Source organism: Anopheles marshallii, chromosome 2 (assembly GCF_943734725.1).
Source record: "Anopheles marshallii chromosome 2, idAnoMarsDA_429_01, whole genome shotgun sequence".
NCBI lineage: Eukaryota > Metazoa > Arthropoda > Insecta > Diptera > Culicidae > Anopheles > Anopheles marshallii.
In genome coordinates, this window is record NC_071326.1 from 69,775,304 (window position 1) to 69,795,129 (window position 19,826).

Here is a 19,826-nt window from a genome sequence, read left to right on the forward strand (position 1 = left end):
AAGTCCGAACCGTGCTTAAAGGCAAAAAACTATACATTTTCTACTGAGTTGAAACCCGCGTTTAACATTTTTACTTGTGAAGCTATTTACGCGTTGTTACTAATGTATGTATCGTTCCATTAGGTTCTGAGTAGACTATTTACACGGTGCGTGTCTGTGCTGTAGTACCAAAATAATAAGAAACAAGCGCTAGGGAAAAAAAGCAAATCGTTGGTGCTTCAAAGTGTACCGTGAATAACTCGCAGTGTGTTGTTAAAGCGAGTTGCGAAAGCGTTAATTAAATTGTTGCACAGTGAGTGTGTGTGTGTTTGTGTAACGGTTTCCGATTAGGTGCTACATTAACGCCCGGTGAAGATCTTCGCAAAATGGCCTGGGGATACTGGAGCGCAACGGCGGTCGATCGTGGTCGATCACCGCGGCGTAATACACAGCTTCCGCAGGCCCAGTATCACGCCCAGGGCTACCAGCAGCCAGTACAGCAGCAGCAATACACCCTGGCATCGAGCCAAGCGCAGCAACCGTCGATGCACTGCAGTGCCCTGTCGCTCAATACCTGCCCGCAGGCGGTAGAGCTACCGCCGATTCAGCAGCAGCAGCTCATCTGCAGCAACGGTTCACAGCCGCAGCTGCACCAGCAGCAACAGCAACAGCAGCAAATCTGTTCGAGCCCGTGCCACAGTCCCTGTCACAGTCCGCAGTTTATCGAGCAGTTGCCACCGGAGCTGCCCTGCACACCCTGTACCTTCTCGCGTAGACAGTCACTTGATAGTCCACAGGTAGATCGATGCCAATCGCTAGCACTTCTGGGGCGTGCCGAGGTTTGTTACGTTCGGGGCGCGCTACGGGGCCGGGTTTTACCAGCAGCAATGCTTTGTGCACTAAGGAGTATAGTCACCGCACGATAAGCACAAAACCTGGTAGAATAGTACAAACATTCAACATGTCATAGTGGCAGGATCATCGGGCATCGGTTGCGGATAGTATCTGTTTCGCAGTTGTATTGCATTTTTATAAATCTGCTAATAGTTGTTGGAATTGCCGATATGATGTATATCTCGTTCAGTATATTAGTTATGGAACAGTTTTCTTAAATTAATAAGGCCTTTTTAATATGTGATCTCACGAGCAGATCATATGTGGCAGATGATATCTCATATGTGGCAGATGATATCCCATATGTGGCAGATGATATCTTAAATGAGGCAGATTATATCTCATATGTGGCAGATGATATCACATATGTGGCAGATGATATCCCATATGTGGCAGATGAATTCATACAAAAAGCCTCACAATAACATAATAGGTACCAATATACATTGGTACTTGACAATACTTGACTTGACTTGACAATATACTTGACGAAGTGCCAATACTTTTGAATGCTGCTATCAGAATGATACTTTTACTTTATCATCTGCATCCTTTGTCTAAAATCCTGGATGGTTTAAAACGAAATTTTATTCAATAAGAAAAAAATCCTGTGTCTCTTTTTTTGTTATTTTCAATGTGTTAAGAAAAAAAAATCCCCTTACGTTTTTGAATTCAATTATGGAAATTTCAAAACATAGAATAACTTGAAGCTGCCACAAACCAACCACTAAAATTTGAAATGCGCATTTTGATCACAGGCTGTAGTTTAGATTCTGGTTTTGATCCTATGACGTCAATAATCTTAGATTATGCAATCTGTGATTACAAACATGTTTATCTTCCGGCTGTTGTGTACTTGAGGGCAGCAACTGGCCCATGAAAAAAAAGTAAAGCACAACCATCCCACACTTGTGTTTCGATCGTTCATCAATGTCTAACGGTTGGACGAAAAAGCAATACATCACTTGAGCTCAGAAAACCGGCACTTAAATCGAACCATGAGTTTCGTGCGAAACCGATGCAATCACGCACTGCGATCCCGTGGCAAGCGCGGTGCCACAGTCTTCCACTCCATCGTATCTGCCGCGGCCAATTTTCTGTAAGCCGTGAGAGGTATATAGAAACGATGGAGTAGATTCTTAAAAGAGCCCGATGGTCTCTGCCCGCTCCTGCATTCATTTATCCTTGGACTATAGCAATGGCTCCCTTCAGTGGGCATCCTTTTTTTGTGTTTTTCCTCTTGCCCTTTTAATGTTCTGTATTTTGTTTGATGATTTCTCGACAACATCCAGACTCGCTTTACCCAATCCCCAATCACTTTGAAGGATCCCTTTCACGTGAATCCATTGATACGCGTTTGAGTTCGTTTTGTTCTGTTGGCATTATACCATTCCCTTTTTTTCCGATCATGCACCCGGGATGATGTGTTGCTGCTGTTGCTGTTGCTACGTAAATACGTTCACGTTGTGTATATGTGTGTTTCTCGGTGCCGTTTGTATTCTCCGTCGTTGTGCGACACCATCTTCAGGCGAATCAGCTTTCGGATATCATCTGTCGGGCGACGCAACCTTCGATCCAGTCGGCGGGTAACACCTTGACGCGCGGCACGTCGTTGCGTGACACTGGCGATTATGCGGTACCTCATCCACATCCGCACACGCACCACTACATGTCCACCTCGGCGACGCCGCCCTCGCTCAGTCGGGTTGGGTCCTGTCCGGGCTCAACGGGCGGATCCGGTTCGGGCCACGGGTCCGGCTCGGGTTCCAGCCCTGGCGGAGGTCCCGGGAGCGGTGGAGGAGGTAGTGGAAGTGTTGGTGGTGGTGGTGTGGGCAGTGGGGTGGGAATTTGTGGTGGGAGCATACTGGGTGGTAGCCAGGGTCGGTTGGAGTACATCGAATGTTCGCACTACGATCGGATGCCGTTGCCGATACCGGTACAGATTCCCATCGTGCCACCGCCGCAGCTACATTCGGAGGACGAAATCGAACCGGCTTATGCTACAGGTAAGCAGGTGAAAATGGGGGTTTTTTTAAAGTGACATCGGTTTAATATTATTGTTTTGTGGTTAACGTTATTGTTTGTTTGTTTGCCATAATCACTCCAATTAATAGGATAATTATTAGCATTAGAACATGGATTTTTCGCGCAATTACGGACCACAATTATCCGTGGATAATCGAGCATACAGCGTTGTTGCAGCTAACCGTATTTACAAATGGGTTTTGGCTATTGCGAGGCATCCTAACTAACTATACCTTTTTTATTATGAAACTTTTGAAGTTCTTGTAGCGATGGTCGATATATTTGTAATTTTCGCTCATCATTATGAAATAATTTCTACTGCTGGAGCTAAAAGATAATTATCACTAAGAATTCACTAGAAATCACTATAAATTATAGAAATATAGTCATTAGGAACCCATGATATAATTTGTTTTTGTAATGAATGTTTATCAATGCTCGTTGGAGAATAAGTTCGCCGTAGAAATAGAGTACAACTTGTACATCCGGTGACATTACATTACATCTTTGTTAAGTAAACGTCAAGAGAATTGAGAAAATGTCATTAAATCTATTTTTGTCAACCTTACATTCGTTGCAAAAGCCTATCATGGATAATCCTTCCACCAAATAATCAGACATTGGATAAACCTAGTAACGTTAACGCTTCACCTAGTGATCCTGCTAACACTCATGGCAAGGTAGTAGAATACAAAGTAATCCTCGAATTTTCAAACATTGAAGAATTACAATTTGTGTTGACTACTTATACATCATCGCCAGACTCCAGCATATTCAATTAAACATGCCTTAAACTGGAAATAATCATAAGCAACAGGGCTGTAATAACTTCCAGTGTTACAGGAACACCAGAACCCTTGGTTCTATGAAAACATTCCAATTTGTCGGTGCTGTTTTGCATCCTCAAAAGTTGCATTCCAGGCAGCACTACATGCACGAAGAACGGCACAATTTATAGTCACTATTCAGTTTATTCGGCAAGGATCGATTAGTCTTTATTTGGGTGGACCCAACGAACGTAACGTTTCTTTTGCCGAATGTAGACTGAAATGGGGGAGTTGCATAAAACACGTATCCTCCGTTAGCGGAAGCGTGAAAATGCGCGGATACGCGGGAATTTGTGAATGTTCTTTCGCTAAAATCGTGACATTCAAGAGCGTAGTGCACGCCAAATGCTGGTCCGAGGATGCGTTTCACGTCAGTAGACACACATACAGTACCGGGCCGTGGCGATGGTAATGTTGGTGGATGTGGCGCTGGTGCAATGTTAAGGGAACGTTTACGCTCCGGTGGAGCGTAATTCTCTAGTGCTCGTCTGTCCAGCATAATGGCAGCGCTTTGCTATTCGTTATGTAAGGGTCGTTTGGTTGCAGACGTAGGTTGCGTAGAAAAAAAAAGTCATTCCATTTGGAACAGTTCTAGCGTAGCGTTGCCGGAGATGTTCAATTAAACGCGTTTTGATACAGAACTACAGTGTGGGATGAATCGTTTCCATAGAGAGCAGCTAATTGGAGCGGTATTTGTTACTGTTTTCTAATCGTATTAAATTTAAGTGGCTTCATTACTTTAATCATCTCATTTCGATATCTGACGTCAGGGATGGCTATTGTGTTGCACTGAATGATTCGCCTACAAAGAAATTTCAGTTGATACATAACGAAACGACGTTCGGTTACACTGTACAATTCTTCCACATTACCTCCCGAAGCGCCTACTTAACGTGGGTTGGGATAATGTGTTTGTTTTTCGCCGATATGGAACGGTGTCCATTTAGTAGGGACTGCATGTTATGTTGGCAATGTTAAAATACTCACACCAGCACAAGCGTTCCCGTCTTTGTTCTCATTTCGCACGAGGTGATTAAAAAGAGATGGTAAAAAGATGTTAAGTCGGTTTTATGGTATACACGTGGCACCAAGTACTTTGTGAGTGTCGAACACTACGCTACTATCCGTTGGTGTAGAGCAGCATGTAGCAAAGAAAAGGCGATTTATGTGTACAAGGTAACGAACACGACAGAACACATGCTTTTCATTCCGTACGCTATGTGAAACAAGTTGCAGAAATTGTTCTTTTTTTTTTTTGGGTAGGAATTATGCGTTTGAATATTTGCTCACAGTACTCATAGTACTTCGAGAGGAACAAGGTTATTGTTGTCTTTTAATATTTATGCTAATTTAAGCTTTTGAACGCTTTAATCGATTTCTTCCGCTGATAATGCGAAGGAAATTTCCTAAATACCTTCGGTAGCATAACTATTCCTAAATGAGGCGCGAGTAGGCTCGGTTTGACCCGTATGTACAAGTCCAGTGCAAGCTGCCATAAGCGACTCCGGCATGAACTCGCTACACCCACGGGCCGAATTCGCTTATGGCAGCTTGCACCTGTCGGAATCACTGCACCTATTGAACCTACTTTTACCTACGGGTCGACACGAACTCGTTGCACCCACGGGTGGAACACTTTTCCGACTTTGGCCTATCGAACCTGCTGCACCCACGTGTCGGAATCGATTCCTATATTCTCGCACCCGACTCAGGGTCGGGTTCTGAAATGAATCGTCTACCTTAAATTCGCTGCCCCATCCCTATCTATCAACAGGCATAAGAACAATTGCAATTCAAGTGTGCAGTGTGTATTGGCCCTGATCGTTTGAATTGTTCGTTAGCTGTAAACCGATGAATGTGGACGCTAATGTTCCTTCCAAACATTTCCAAAATGTTTTATTAAATACAGTAGAACGTCGATTATCCTGGACGCGATTAACCGGCAGACAGATTATCCATGAGTTAAAAAATAACAGTTTGTTGAAAAGTTTTGACTGGTTGGCCAAAGCGGAACTTGAGTGTTTTCTGTAAAGAATTTATCTACTAAAACTCTCTAGAAAATGTTCAATACTGTTATCAATTAATAACTTATAATATTAAAAACATATAAATTCTTTTAACGTTCACCTTCCATTAGTCATCTTTAATTACTGCACAAACAAAGTAGAGGGACCCGTTATACGTGGAAATCGATTAACCGGTATGCGGCCAGTCCGCATTTGCCCGGATGATCGAGATTCTACTGTATTTAGAAATATTATTTTATATTGGCAAATCCAGGCAAAATTCAAAGTTCGGATGTCAAGGACATCTGTGTAACTATTGTAACCATTCATATATTGAATGCATGTGTAAAGAAGGTTTGCCATCTAAACAATACATATCACCTTCTCATACTGCTTGTGAAGCTTTCAAATTGATAGGTGAACAAACCCTTGGTAAGCCGGTACTCTCAAAAATAAACTTTCGTTAGGGAAAATTATTGTTTCATTGGCGAACAAATTTTCCCCCCGTCATCGACCGTAACCGATTACCTCCTTTGCGTGAATTTGGCCCGAATAAATATTTCAACAGGACGCACCGTGACGCCAGCGACCGTTGCCGCATTACAGGCAATTGTCGCATCGTTAGGTTCCATCGGGGCCTTTTTATTCCGATTTCTCGTTGATGGATTGAAATATTGGCAATTTTGATGGTTCCCTCAATCGTGCTGTTTTTTTCTCGTTCTCGCTCTCCTTCGTGTGTGTCTTCCTTTCGCGTTCCTTTCGTGTGGTGCCTGATAAGCACACATGACACGCGGGTACCATTTTTGTTGTTGTTGTTTTTGGTACAATCTCAACAAACATCTCAATTCCGGTTCGGGGAAATATTCAAATTTTATTGATGGTATTTGTTTCCTTGTGACTTGGGCGAATTTGCGTTACATTGTTGGTGTTCCCTGCGTTGAACGTTTATTGTTCTTGAAGTGAAAATGGAAAGTTTGGTGAAATTGAGAAGTGAAGGAAACTGCTACCGCATGGAACGCAGGAGACATTTTTATTCGTTACAGTCAATTTCATTGCCGGAATGGTGAGAGCTTTCGCATGAGGCAGGGTGTTGGGTAGTGGACGTTATTGCTTTCCCTTTCCTTCCATATTGATGGTTCCCTCATTCCCGCCGGTGCTGAGCGATTTTTGCACTTATTCATGTTCCAACTGAAATGCACGTATCCCTTCATATTTTGTGTGGGAGTTGAGCTGTTCTTGTTTGCCAATTTGCCTCCCATACTGACAGCATCACTGTTCCGCATCAGAATGATACAGTTACCTGCCTGTGTTGTTGTGCTGCTAGCGTTCTGCCCGTCGTCCTTGAACATAAACATGAGAAATTTGATCCAAATTGGAACCCACGGTATACATACACACACTACGCTGATAAACGCATGTAGGCGCATTTGTTTCGGTCGGTTTGGTCTCGTTTGTAAGGTACATGGTGTTTGGTTTTTTTTTTGGCAAAAGCAAATCATCGAGCAGTGTAAAAAAGGCTACACCGACAGGTCGTCTAATGGGCGACGGTCCTTGCCGTGGGATGTTTGTTGTACTTTCGGGCCATTTCTTTTGGTGCCTGGGGGGTGAAGGGGGGGAGAGGGGGAGGGGGGATTGGAGAAGATAAATCATTTGGCCGTATTCACGTGGGGCAAAGTTTTCCCCTTTGAAATATGAGAATAGGCTTCTCGCCCCGGAAGGTGGATATGGTCAAGCGAGGGTAACAGATATAGAGGTGCTGGTTGAGTTTGTTGTGTTCACTGTGGGAAATAAGGATTGTGCGTACAGCTAGTCCCACTCAGAAAAGGGCAACAACTTAGTTTCAAGGGTAAAAGCAAGAACAAAAAAAGGTCCTTCACTTTTGACGCTAATTCATGCCTTGAACATTGGGTAAGGGACGACGCTGCTGTGTTTTGCAGGTCGTTAAAGTTTTGTGAGGGAATAAAAAAAACGGATCCAAACATTTTGCGATCCTACGATCCAGCTTTGTTTTGTAAATTTTGCAAGTTGTCATGATTGTGCAGCTAACCATTTCCAGCCGGAATAATAATTGTAGCAAAAGGAACAATTCTCACCAAGAACAGCATGTACAAAACAAACTTGAAACAGATAAAAATAAACGAAGCGTCGAAAAAAAAAACGTGTACAAAACTAGAAGAAAAGTTTCTAAATTTGTCACGGTACAATCATTTGTTGACATTTGTCAGACACGGTAATATGCTTTCACTTCTCGGTCGCTGCAGCGGTGAGTTTTTTTTTTCGCATTAACCATTAGTCGTGGGAGTTTGTGTGCGATGTGTTTTTTTTTTGTTTGGAATTCTTCCGTTGTTACATTTTGCCGTTTTGGGGCAAAATTGTAAATTCCAACATGTTTTGACGCGTCGGGTACCAGTGGGACCAACCATATTGTGAGTTGCAAGCAGCAAGAGTGTAAATCATAACCGTGTAAGCCGGGAAATGTCTCGGAAATTATACTAAAGTATTATTTATTTCCCACTGGTTGATTGGTTGTAATGCTATTAATGCGCTTTCATGTGCGATGGTGAGGGATAAGCTGTGGATTAATTTTTCATCGTACATAGGCATGTTAAAGCGGAAGCTCAGTTAACGCAAAATAGTTACTCTTTGGCAGGGGTTTTCTAACATTTGTTTATTTTAAAAGATTCATAACACCGTAGATTTCGGAAGTTTCGGGAAGTTTTTAGCTATGTATAAGGTGAGTTTATGAGGGCTCTTTTGTATTTTGACTTATGCCGGACATTCACGGTTAGTTATTAGAATCTTTTTCCAGTCATGCGATTGTACACCTTATTGTTATTGGAGTTAGATTGGGGTAGATTTAATTTCGTTTTAAATACGGCATTGCATTAAAATTTGACGCAGGTAAAAGCACATTCAATTATTACGTAACGCCATAAAATCCCTTAAACAAGTTAATTTTTCATACATAAACTATGTGGCGGGGATCTAAATTGAATTTTATTGCATGTTACGTAACAAAAAGTTAAACCCCCTTTCCTCCCTATGTAACAAATCGTAACGCTGGTACTAACCCCTGGTACGACACCGCTGGTACACCGATAACCGCTGGTACGTCAAATAAAAAATAATAACTTGGAAAAATAAAAAATTATAGGAGAAGATCGTAGTTTAGCGATGAATGAGCCTCAGGAACTTCGTGCCTCTAATAATCACATCATGGAATCTTGATCCGCAGCCTTACTTTTTCGATGTTGCCAGGTTTATAAAAAGCTGTAGATGTTGCTATAGACAAATATTATTCAATTTGACCTGAGAAATCATTACGTTCAATGTACCAAGACAATACAGGTACTTGCAGACAGTTCGAGAATTGGAACCGCTCGAATTGATCCACCTTCTACCTTTTTCCGCTTGCACTACATTAAATGGTGTTGTTGAGAAGTGAAGAAATTCTTGGACAAATACTTTCTGTAACGCATATTGTTCTTCTCATTGTCAGATATTGCTGGTCCTAAATTTGATTTATGGACCTAAATTAGTCTGGAAGTTATATTTTAATGGGAAAGAGAAAAACTTTAACTGAATATGATTCGTTTAAAGCGTTGACGATTCCCCTAGACATTCAGCAGCGTGGGAAAAGATAACAATAAATTTAATAATAACCGTTCGCTTCACTTGCACCACCATCGCTCATATTTATACACGCCTACCGGTTTGATTAATACCAATTGGCCATTAATTATATTGCAGCATAATTTTTATTTTATCATCTACGATCGCTCATCGATCTTCGCAACCGTAGCATAACGATGGGGCGTGTGACCCTCCTAGTGAAAAAATAAAGTAAAACAAATTTTATCATCCTTGAAGGAGAAAAAAAAACCTAACAATAAAATAAACGCAATAGCCAGAGGCAACGCTCTCGGCACATCATTGGGGAAGCACCTTGTGATTGCCTCCTTCTCACCACCAATCAGTTCACCATTTCGGACCGTGGACGTCATTTATTTCGATCGGACAGTAATAATTCGTTTGTGGAAAACAAATAATTCACGCCGCGCTTATCAGATGAGTGTGGTAGAGGTGTTTTTGTTGTTGATGTTTCGCTCCAAAGGAAAGTATATAAAATAGCATTGCGCGTCTGCGGTTCCACTCGCGAACTGGAGGCATATTGGCTTCCAGTGGTTCGAATGTTCATGGGATGGTTAGAGGTCTATTATTAAATTACAGCATATTAAGATACAGTCTGTGTACGACCAGGAGTGTTGTTCCGGGAACGTGTTTCATTTCACTTCATTCATTCTATTTTCCACGGGAAGCAAATTTTCCTTCCGTGAAGAAAAAGTGCCAGGACAACCAAATCATCTTGCATCGCCATCAATTTTCCACCGGTTATGGCGGTTATACGATCACTGCAGGGAAAATGATTTTTTGTTTTGTTGTCGTCTTCGCTGTCCCTTGTGTGCTATACTAAATAGCTCTTCATCAGCATTAAATCAACCGGCGCATCGACCGGTCAGAGGCCTAGCAACAACAGCGACAGCGCTCGGAACGAAGTATGTGTCCTTACTGGTCCGGTGTGTGGGCAGGACATAATTGATGGACCATCGGATGTTCGGTGTATTTGTTCTGCGCTAGCTGGACTGGGAATGTGTTAGGTTTTATGATGAATCTGGTTTATAGGTTAGGTTTGTCTTTTTAAGATTCATGTCTTAGGGTTTGTACGGTCAAACGTAGTCTTTCGGGTGTTACACCTTTGCGCAATGTTCACGATAAAACACCTTGAGGCAAAGATGACAAATCGGATATACTTTCATTCTTGGCATGAAACTCTGATGAGTTCTAAGGTTAAAACAAGGTTGATTAGTATACACATGTTTCATTGCTGGTGCAAACTTCACTTTTGTCTATCTTATATTAATCATATAAAAATAAAGATCTCGAGTTATAGTAAATAATTTTTTTTGTAAAAATTAAGAAAATATAAAAATTAATTGCGTATTTTACGCCATTCAACAATTTAATATAATTTTTAAAGCGTTTGGAGAAAAGGACATTCGCAAGACAAAGCTAGACAAACAAACTCCTTGCAGGTGCGTGACCATGGGACGAAGTGTTGTCCACCGCAATTTCAACGTCCGGCAATGAGGAAAATGTAATTTATTTCCCATCCTTTTCAACAGGCCGCACATCCCGGCCTGATCCGTGCTCACGGTCTGAGTGACGTGTGCCAGGGAAACTAGATGATGGTTAGAAAATGGTTGTTCCTGCTAGGAGTGTTGCGGGTTATTGTGTGTGTGTGCTTTTGGCACGTGTCTTCTTCGCACGTACCGCCTTCAGTACCGTCCCATCCTTGGTTTATTGTTGCAATTTTCTCTTCTTTACTTACCGTGACGATTGGCGCAGGGGTCTGAAAAAAAAGTGGTGTCCATTTTCAGCACGAGTCCTGGTGTGGTCGTAGCCATCGAAATGTACCCGTGGTCACGTTAAGGTGTACATTTTCTCGCACCACTCACAGACGCTCCCGCGCAGACTAGTGCGCGGGGTTTTTGCTCGGCTGTAAATTGACGCACCCGACTGGTACGACGGTATGAAAAATATCTGACGACGGATCGCGTGACGCAAGGGAAAAGAGAGACGTATTCATCTCGCAATTGCACACTGATTTATGGCTTTTTTCACCCGAGACCCGCGTTTACATTTAACGCGAACGTTCACTTCCTTCTGAGCGACCTGAGCTTGGGTTTTCTTTTAACTGTAGTCCAGTCCGGCTGTGGTGTTGTCCGCGAATGAGGTAAATAAAATACCGCAAAAGGAATTTTTTTTTTGCTCTTGGTCGGCAAGTGGATGGAGATCTTGTAACACGAACGCGTCACCGCGAGTTTAATTGTGAGAAGAGCGTGCGAGTACGAAGCAAGTAAGATCAAATTCATCGGTGTGGACGCCGTATAGAACACACGGAAAAAGGGAAACCATATTACATCTACTCAGTATGATGCATTGTTTGCTGTTAAAAAGGATGAGTTTTCACCCTGTTGTAAATTAAAACCACCGTCACGTTTCTAACAGGCAACAGTCTTTCGTTTTTTTTTGTAGTAAGCGCCGTTCTATTATGAACCGCTATACACAAAATAAGAAGTTTTTATAAAAGGGAAAACAAAAAGCACGTGGTCGTCTTTTTATTCGTTAAATATCTTTCCGTTTTCCACCGTGTTTCTCTTTGTTTCAAGACGCGTGATGAAACATGGAGGTGGAAGAATTTTCACTAGTTTGATGAAGGATTTTTGTTTTATTTACCTTTTGTTGTTGTACGATGACATGAAAGAGAGAAATTTCCTCGTTTCGATGGAGGCGCCTGGTCGCTGGAGCGCACAGCAACCGTTACCTGTAATGATCACCTGTAAGAGAAGCTAACCTTCGCAGCTAACGATTCACTTTGCGGATGGTACGAAGGAATAGCGCACCCGCTGTTGCGTTTGGCTTGTGTGCATTGTTTAGTTTTTCTCGACTTGACCATTTGTCAGCACTCCGCTTCGTTCGAAGTCAATTCGTTTCGTGTTGAAGTCAATTTTGAAGCGATTAATTTCGTTGATGGTGGTTTAGTTGTTGGTTTGCTTTAGTTTTTTCGTTTCGTTTCGGAACGAATGGACGAAAGATTTAGATGGGCGATGTGCATAACTTGTTGGAGTTGCATGCAAATATCTCTCCTATTTGTCACACTGATGGGTTCCATTTGGAATTATCTTATGTGGGTAATTCTTCTTTCCTACTTGTTATGTTTTAGAAAGATAGTTTCTGTTTGGAGGTTTTTTTGTGTGTATATTATGCATGTTTTATCATCATTAATTTTCGAAGGTTGCACCAATTGGAATATTCTTGTATAGTAGAAATTTCTATGGATTTCATGAATTTCTATTATTTCGAAGTATTCCAGGAATTTCTAGGATTTCTAGAAATTTCAGGAACTCCAGGAATTTTTAGGAGTTTGTAGGAATTGCAGGAATTCGTCGAATATTTAGGAATTTCAGGATTTTTTAAAAACTCTTGGAACATCTAAGAATTATCTTAGAATTTCTAGGAATCTCAGGAGTTCCAAGATTTTGTTGGAAATTCTAACACCATGTAATTCTAAGTTTTTCTTTCACAGTTTTATTGTGAAAACTGTTCGCCTACCTATTTTGAGTGAGTTACCTTGATTGCAATATTTTATCACATAAATTTGCATAAAGTGCACTATATTCTCTTTCTGTTCATTTGTCTCCAGAAATGGCACTCTTTTATTCCCATGCATTACGGTGTGGTTCTATGTGATGAATTTTCATTTACTTTCACACCTTTCTCGCTTTATGCTCATCGCGATGGTCAGTAGCGCGTGTTTTTTTTGCTTCCGTTCTCACTGACATTGCCGAGGCAAAAACCGCAGTGATACGTTTAGCACCCTTAGCTTTCCAGCTTATTTGCACGGTTTGTTTTGTGCAATGCCGTTTCCCTGTCCTATGCACATCGTGATAAAGATCGATTGCGAAGCGGTAATAACAATAAACTAGTCTCGCTTCGTTTCGTTCCGTTGGCGACTGAGAAGCGGTTCACCTTTTCTGGCAACTACGTACGTCGTACATACCGTTGTGACGTAGAGACGGATCCACCTTTTAGAAAAATTACTCCAGTGGGTGGAATAGTAAATAAATCGTACACGAAGGTCATAAATTATTTGCTCAACAAATGAAGGAAACGGGTTTGGGATTCGCACATCAGGCACAGGATGGTAGGATCCGTTCCCTTCGGTCCGTCCAATCCTATCATTCTGGGTGGATAATGATGATTAGTCACCGTGAAAAATGACTTCAAAGCGTGCTAAATCAGTGGCCACATAAATGATTGATTCTTACAGGTGAAATAGACACATTTACCAGTATTAAAATGCATTGTCTTTACATTTAGTTTTTGCTGAAATTCGTGTAAAGATTTTTATTTTGATCCATTAAGTTTTTTTTTAATGTCACGTGAATGAAATAATTATCATTTTCTCTTTTTCTTTACAGGTACGTCAACATTTCCTTGAAGATTAAGGTGGAGCCATACTCTTAAGCAAGTATTATTCATAGTCCGTAATTGTTGTTATTAGTTTTCTTAATTTGTTGAAGATAATAGCACAATACTTATTGGTATCTTTAGTGCAAACGCCTGTAGGTATGCAATATATTTTATAAATCAGTTATTCGACGGGGATTCGGTAACTTCCGAGATAGTTTTCAAGGAAAAAAAAATGTAAGATTTTCCACAAACTACAAACCCGTTTCATGTTTAGTTTGCTCTCACTCGTCTTTCAACACTGTCGCCTTCGTTGAAAAGTTGTTGTGATGTTTTTGAAAGCAAATCTCCTTATGTAAAGGTGACATTTTCCGACAGGTACTGACAGTTATTCTGTGTAACACAATTGAATACATTTCGATTGGTCGTTTGCTGTCGGAACCGGAAAATGGTTCAAAATTTGAAAACGATGCTTTCCCCATTATCCTTTACTGGGACGAATAGAACAGTTGACGCTGTAGGCAAGGTGAAGCGATGTTGATATTATCATATCCGGTCAATGAACACTGGTAGAGAATCGGAAGAAATGGAACGAAAAAAAAATTAAGCCTTATGGTGTTGGAGTACGAAGAATTTGCTTCGAAGTAGAGTGACCACCTGGAGTAGGTTAGTTAGTTTGTTAATTTGATTGCTCATTAGGAGTCCATCGTCGTTGTATCTGCTCGAGTGAGCACACGAGTGCTTATTTGAAGTACCTGTACGTACTTATCGATTGTGTTTGGCTTATAGAGTGTCTTTAAATATCTGGTTATGTATGTGGCATACCGCTCCAACTAATAGTTTTAGAGCTCTAATATACCAATGCAATAATATGACCTTTCTCGCCTTGCCTAGCGAGAAAGAATAAGAAATAGTCTGATTCATTAATATGGACCAACTCATTAATATGGGCAAAGACGAACTGCTTTTGTCTCTTTTTCTTCAAGGATTTTTCATCCAGACGCCATGGGACCGTTTGACGTTGTGCTAGATTTATTTTAATTATGCCTTCCTTTTTCCTCTACATCGTTTAAAGCTTTCCGAAGCCAGGGAAAGAAATATGATTTTTTTTTTTGCACAGAAGGAAGTACAGTCAATACGATCCAGGGGGATCGGTATACTTTTCCTAATGACGTACAGAATGGCGGTAATTGCATCAAGAAGCTGTAGATTGCATTCGGTTCATTGATTATCGCACCATCTGATCTTGCTTCTGGTGCATAGCTTTCTGTCTTGTTATAGATTCTGCACAGACGTCTCACATTATTACAACTATATTGCCGTCTAGGATGAACAAAACTATGCTTAAAAGAAGAAAAGCACCATGGGGGAAATCATTCATATTTTATAAATCATATTTTATTATTTTATGATTTTGTGTAAAATTTTCGAAGAAATACATGGTTTTAGGTAATTTTTAATTTACGGATTTATTCAAAACATAATCAAATAGTTATATTGAATGTTTACACATACAATTAATTAAAGCTAAATTACAAAAGTAGATTTTTTTTTAATGCTGTTCAAGTATAATTTGTGTTTATAAAGCTAATTCTGGAAATTTGCTAGATCTTGTTTCAACGGAAGCTAATTCTAAGTAATGTTTTCTTGACTGGCACTCTTGAAAATGTGTCAGCGCGAGTTCGTTTTTAATATTTGTGATAAAAACTACTCCTTAAAACTACTTTGGCTTATTATAGTTCAAACTCAACAGAATAAAGAAATAATTCCGACTCTTTGTCAGTTGAACTCGAAAACCCTGTGATAGAACCATGCTTTTACGTCCTATTTATTATTTTATATTGATTAGGACATACAAAAAGAAAATCTAATCTAACAAAAATTTTATTTGCATCATCGAGCGGTTGGTTATGGAAATTTAATGGGCACTTAATGGGCTTTTAAAGGAACGCAGATCGGAGAGGAAAACAAAAGGACAAATGCCATGAACATTAACGTCGGTGTGTTTGTCTTGTGTGGCGATGTGTTTGTGATGGGGGCATAGTTTTCAACGAGTTTAGCTTAACCCTTCAACCCCCTCAACCCAACATCTCTCTCGAGATCTATTCTTCCCGCTGTAAAGTTTTGTTTCGTGCGAGATCGATCATTGAGCTACAAACCCGGCATTTTCTCCGGTACCGAAAAGTGTCGCGCTTGAGTAGCTTCGAGTGTAATTATATTCAATTTCATTAAGTCAAGTTCGATTCAGCGCCACACTGTCGCATGCCAACCGAAGGGTACTGTTTGCCTTTTGCCAGTCGCTGCCGATTCATCTCCCTTTAACAGCAGAATCGATCAAGTCTTGACACTTGAGAGAGCGTCGATGTGACGCTGATACTGCTGTTGGTGTGGTGTTGCTCATGCCAAAGCGCATCCCTCTAGAGATAATCAATAGGGGTAAAGTTTCTTCCCAGTGGCCGATTGGGGCGCTTTTGTGAAGCACTCCGGTGCGAGAGGACATCGACTTGAGGCTGCTTGTTTGTGTGCCGGCTGTGAAGGGTATTTCGTTCCACTCGAAGCGTGACAACATCATTCAACCTCAATTTTCTGTCACTCTTAAGATTGTTTTCAACGGGTGAAAAAGAGTGTGTACAGTGGGGGAGGAAGAGAACATAAATTAGCTCAACATGTCCTTTTTTTTGCCAACGGTAGCCATTGCCATATGCCGTTATCAATATTTCTTGCTTTAGCTTGGCCATTAAGTCAATATGGGGCGGGTTGCGTTGAAGAATGCACGCTTGGGGTGGATTTATTTATTGTTGTTGAGATCACTTTTACACTCATTAAATATGTCGTTCGTCTTGCATGAAGAGTATTACGAAGCGTGCAAGTTTTAACCGATGCTGTGCTGGTTCCTGTCGTTGTTGTGGTTTCCTTCCATACGTTTAACTGCCTCCTGTTTTTTAACCGATAGTCCAACTAACCTCGCTTTCGGGCTGCTGTTTATGAGGTTCCTGTGCGGAACTTGGCATCCATTACTTGGCGTCAATTTATGGGCCAATAACACACACACACATGAATGTTTGCCCTCGGTGCGTTTTATAAGTTTGCTCACTTCCTTTTTATGTTTGTGCCTTCGGGGTGGTCAGGTTTGATTTTTAATACATGGCTTCTTTTCTTCGCAAGAACCGGGCAAAAGTGTGTAAGCGCACGAGTGTGGTTATGGCACGCATTTCCTGTTTGGATGGAATGGGGTTTTTTTGCCATCAATGAACGCTTTAAGCTTACGAACGTCTTTAATACTACTCGTAATGCGAGCTAGCGAGGATAAAGTTTGTTGAAGGTTTTTGATTTGGCTAAATAGCGTCTAGAAAATAACGGCTAGAAAATGTTCTTAAAGTCCAAAAGCACACCTTCGGCAAAAGATTATAAAATCGATAGGTGTCCCTACCGAGAGTTTGTGGTGTAATGTTAAAAATAGTACCGTAATTGATTTCTTTTGAATTTGAAATCAATTATTTCAAGATAGCTGCGCAATTTTTCACCTTTCGGAGGCTTTTGCAAAGTGATGTCCATTATGTGAAAAGTTTTCGTAACTTAAAATCCCAACTCAATTGTTTAAAATGTCGTTTAGGTTCTGTCACTGACACACTGGATGTTTATTATACATGTTTCGATATTTGTTATGTACCGATCATTGCAATCGATCTAATCAATTTATTTTCATTCGTTTATGCTTACCGTAACTGTTTAAATAGTTGTTGAATAAGTACAATAATTAAAATATGTATAAACATTACAATGGAGTATCAAAACACGCAGTATAAACTGCCTGCCTGACTTTTCAATCGAAAGCTCATATTCCATAGTCGAGTTAGGATTTTACAGAATTGGAATCCAGTGTTCCTGTGTTGTATCGGGTTAACGGGTCTGAAATGTTCGTACGATTCGTGACCGTACGTTTAGACACGATTAATTTTGAGAATAATATTAATCTTTCTGTCAAATCAGCGATTGCGATTAATCTTTTTGACAGAAAGATTAATCGCCAACTATCAAAATCGATTATCGCTCGGGGACCCTATAATCGTGTAATTACATTTCGCAATCGCGATTAATTCTAGCAGCGGTATGTAAATTTGGAACAAACTACAAAGATAATCTGTTATTTAAGAATAAATATGTGCAATTTTAAATTTTAACAATGGAAAACAATACGACACGGAGTTATTCCAAGTTTGTAAATATGTACCGCTCTTAACGGTGCGGTATTGGATCACAATCTGGAGCACTGTGTTGTGTGTTTATGTTTTGTGTTTTGAAATGTGTTGTCCCTGGTGAAATGTGTTATTTTTGGCACAAATAATCTTGCCCTTTATGATCCAGATAATTTTATCTTGTTCTATTTGTACCCCTGCTACCCTGTTCATCGATGCTATTGGCGTTACTGCTGTTCACTAACGGAAACACTCAATTGCTTAAATAGCTGGGTTATGGTGATAGTGAACTAATAAAGGAGTAGGAATGAATTGTTCTGTCATTTCATATTGGTTTTAGGACATTAAGTCTTTTCGGCCACGATGGTGTCCATCAACCGGTATCCAGGATGGTCTCTTCGATGGAACATTTCGATTGCCCACCATCGACGGTCTCTACGCTGTCGCCTACCATATGTATCCGTCTTCACTCGTCTTTTCCACATTTTGTTTTTCATAACGCACCGTTTCACGGGACTGTAAGGATTCATAACCGTTGATTTGTTTTGAATACACCCGATTTTTCAGTCAAATAAAAAAATTTTTGACACAAATTGTGTATATAAACTTGGGTTAGGATCGTGTGCAGAGCTGTCAGAAAGATTAATCGCAATCTCGCATTAATCGCAAGATTAATATTAATCTAAAAATTAATCGTGTCTAAACGTACGGTGACAATCGTCTTACGCTGTTTACAGATAGTTTTATGTGGTTGAATTGGACTGATAAACCCTCTAAACCTAAACTATTACTCGTTTTTCTTGTGCCTTATCGTAGAAAAAAGTGGAAGGCCTGGAGTAGGTTTTAATATTTTTTGGAGTTGTCAAGGGGTATGTCAACTATGGTAGAATTATTGAACAAAAAGATAAAAATTTATTTGCTAAAAATGAATGGTACCAGTCAAAACAACTGGTCTGGACAATCTAGTGTTTAAGCTTTTTTATTGATAGTTACTCTATACAAAATTTTAAAGAGCTATAGTTTGTTTGAATGTTCCTGCGGACTCTGTATATTATAAATATATGTAAAAAATGCAGGAATATCTTTTTGGTTTATAATTTTTGTGACACGTTTCGCGTTTAGTCTATTTTTGATCATATATCTTAGTATGTCATTCATGTTCACCTTATCCTAGCCGATGTTTAACATCAGTGGTGCTCTAGTTAACGGCGTGCTTCAGTGGTTTTCACACACTCTCAAACATACAGCATGATTCCCTTAAAACCTCTAATGAAAGCCGGAAAGTCGATGGTAGATGTAAAATATCAAATGCTCTTCATGGAAAACGGTTGGAAGGAAAGGGCGAAAAGAGGCAACAGCAGCAACAGAAGCAACAGAAGCAGTCGAAAACTTTTCCCATTAAAAACGTACCTTTCAACTTTTTTTCCGGTGCGTTTTTGGTCGATGGTTTTGAATGTGTGCGTGGTTCTTTTTTTTTTCAATTCCTCCCACTGAAATTTCACTCAAACCGACCAGTTCGTTTGCATGAGCAGAATATGTGCGGGGTGCGTTCTGGGATGCAAGAAGTTAAAAACAAGCTCTCGAAGGCCTCTTCCAAAGGTGCGGTGTGCGATGGAAAATGTGGTTTTTAAGCGTTTCGGACAGATGGACGGACGTTTGGAAGTGAGAGAGCAGTGCATCAATGAATATGGTAAGCAGTTTTTTCCTGCTCGGAAGTTTCAATAGCTCTCTCCACGGTTTTGTACTAAGGGGAGGATAAAATGGTCTCATTAATGATTTTTTTTCTGTAAAATTTTTAGTAAAGTAGAGGAATGTTCTAGGATTGCGCTGTACTCGGGGAATAGAAAGCGGAGCGTATTACAATTTCT

The 19,826-nt window shown here is 40.4% G+C and overlaps 1 protein-coding gene across 1 annotated transcript in view; it reads left to right on the plus strand.

Moving 5' to 3' along the window:
• Window positions 1-365: 365 nt before the first annotated feature.
• Window positions 366-19,826, plus strand: part of LOC128718480 (atypical protein kinase C) — a 66,310-nt gene continuing 46,849 nt past the window's right edge. The window contains exons 1-2 of the mRNA XM_053812102.1: window positions 366-776; window positions 2,402-2,879. Of these exons, the coding sequence (XP_053668077.1) occupies window positions 366-776; window positions 2,402-2,879 (889 nt within the window). The remainder of the gene's footprint in view (window positions 777-2,401; window positions 2,880-19,826) is intronic.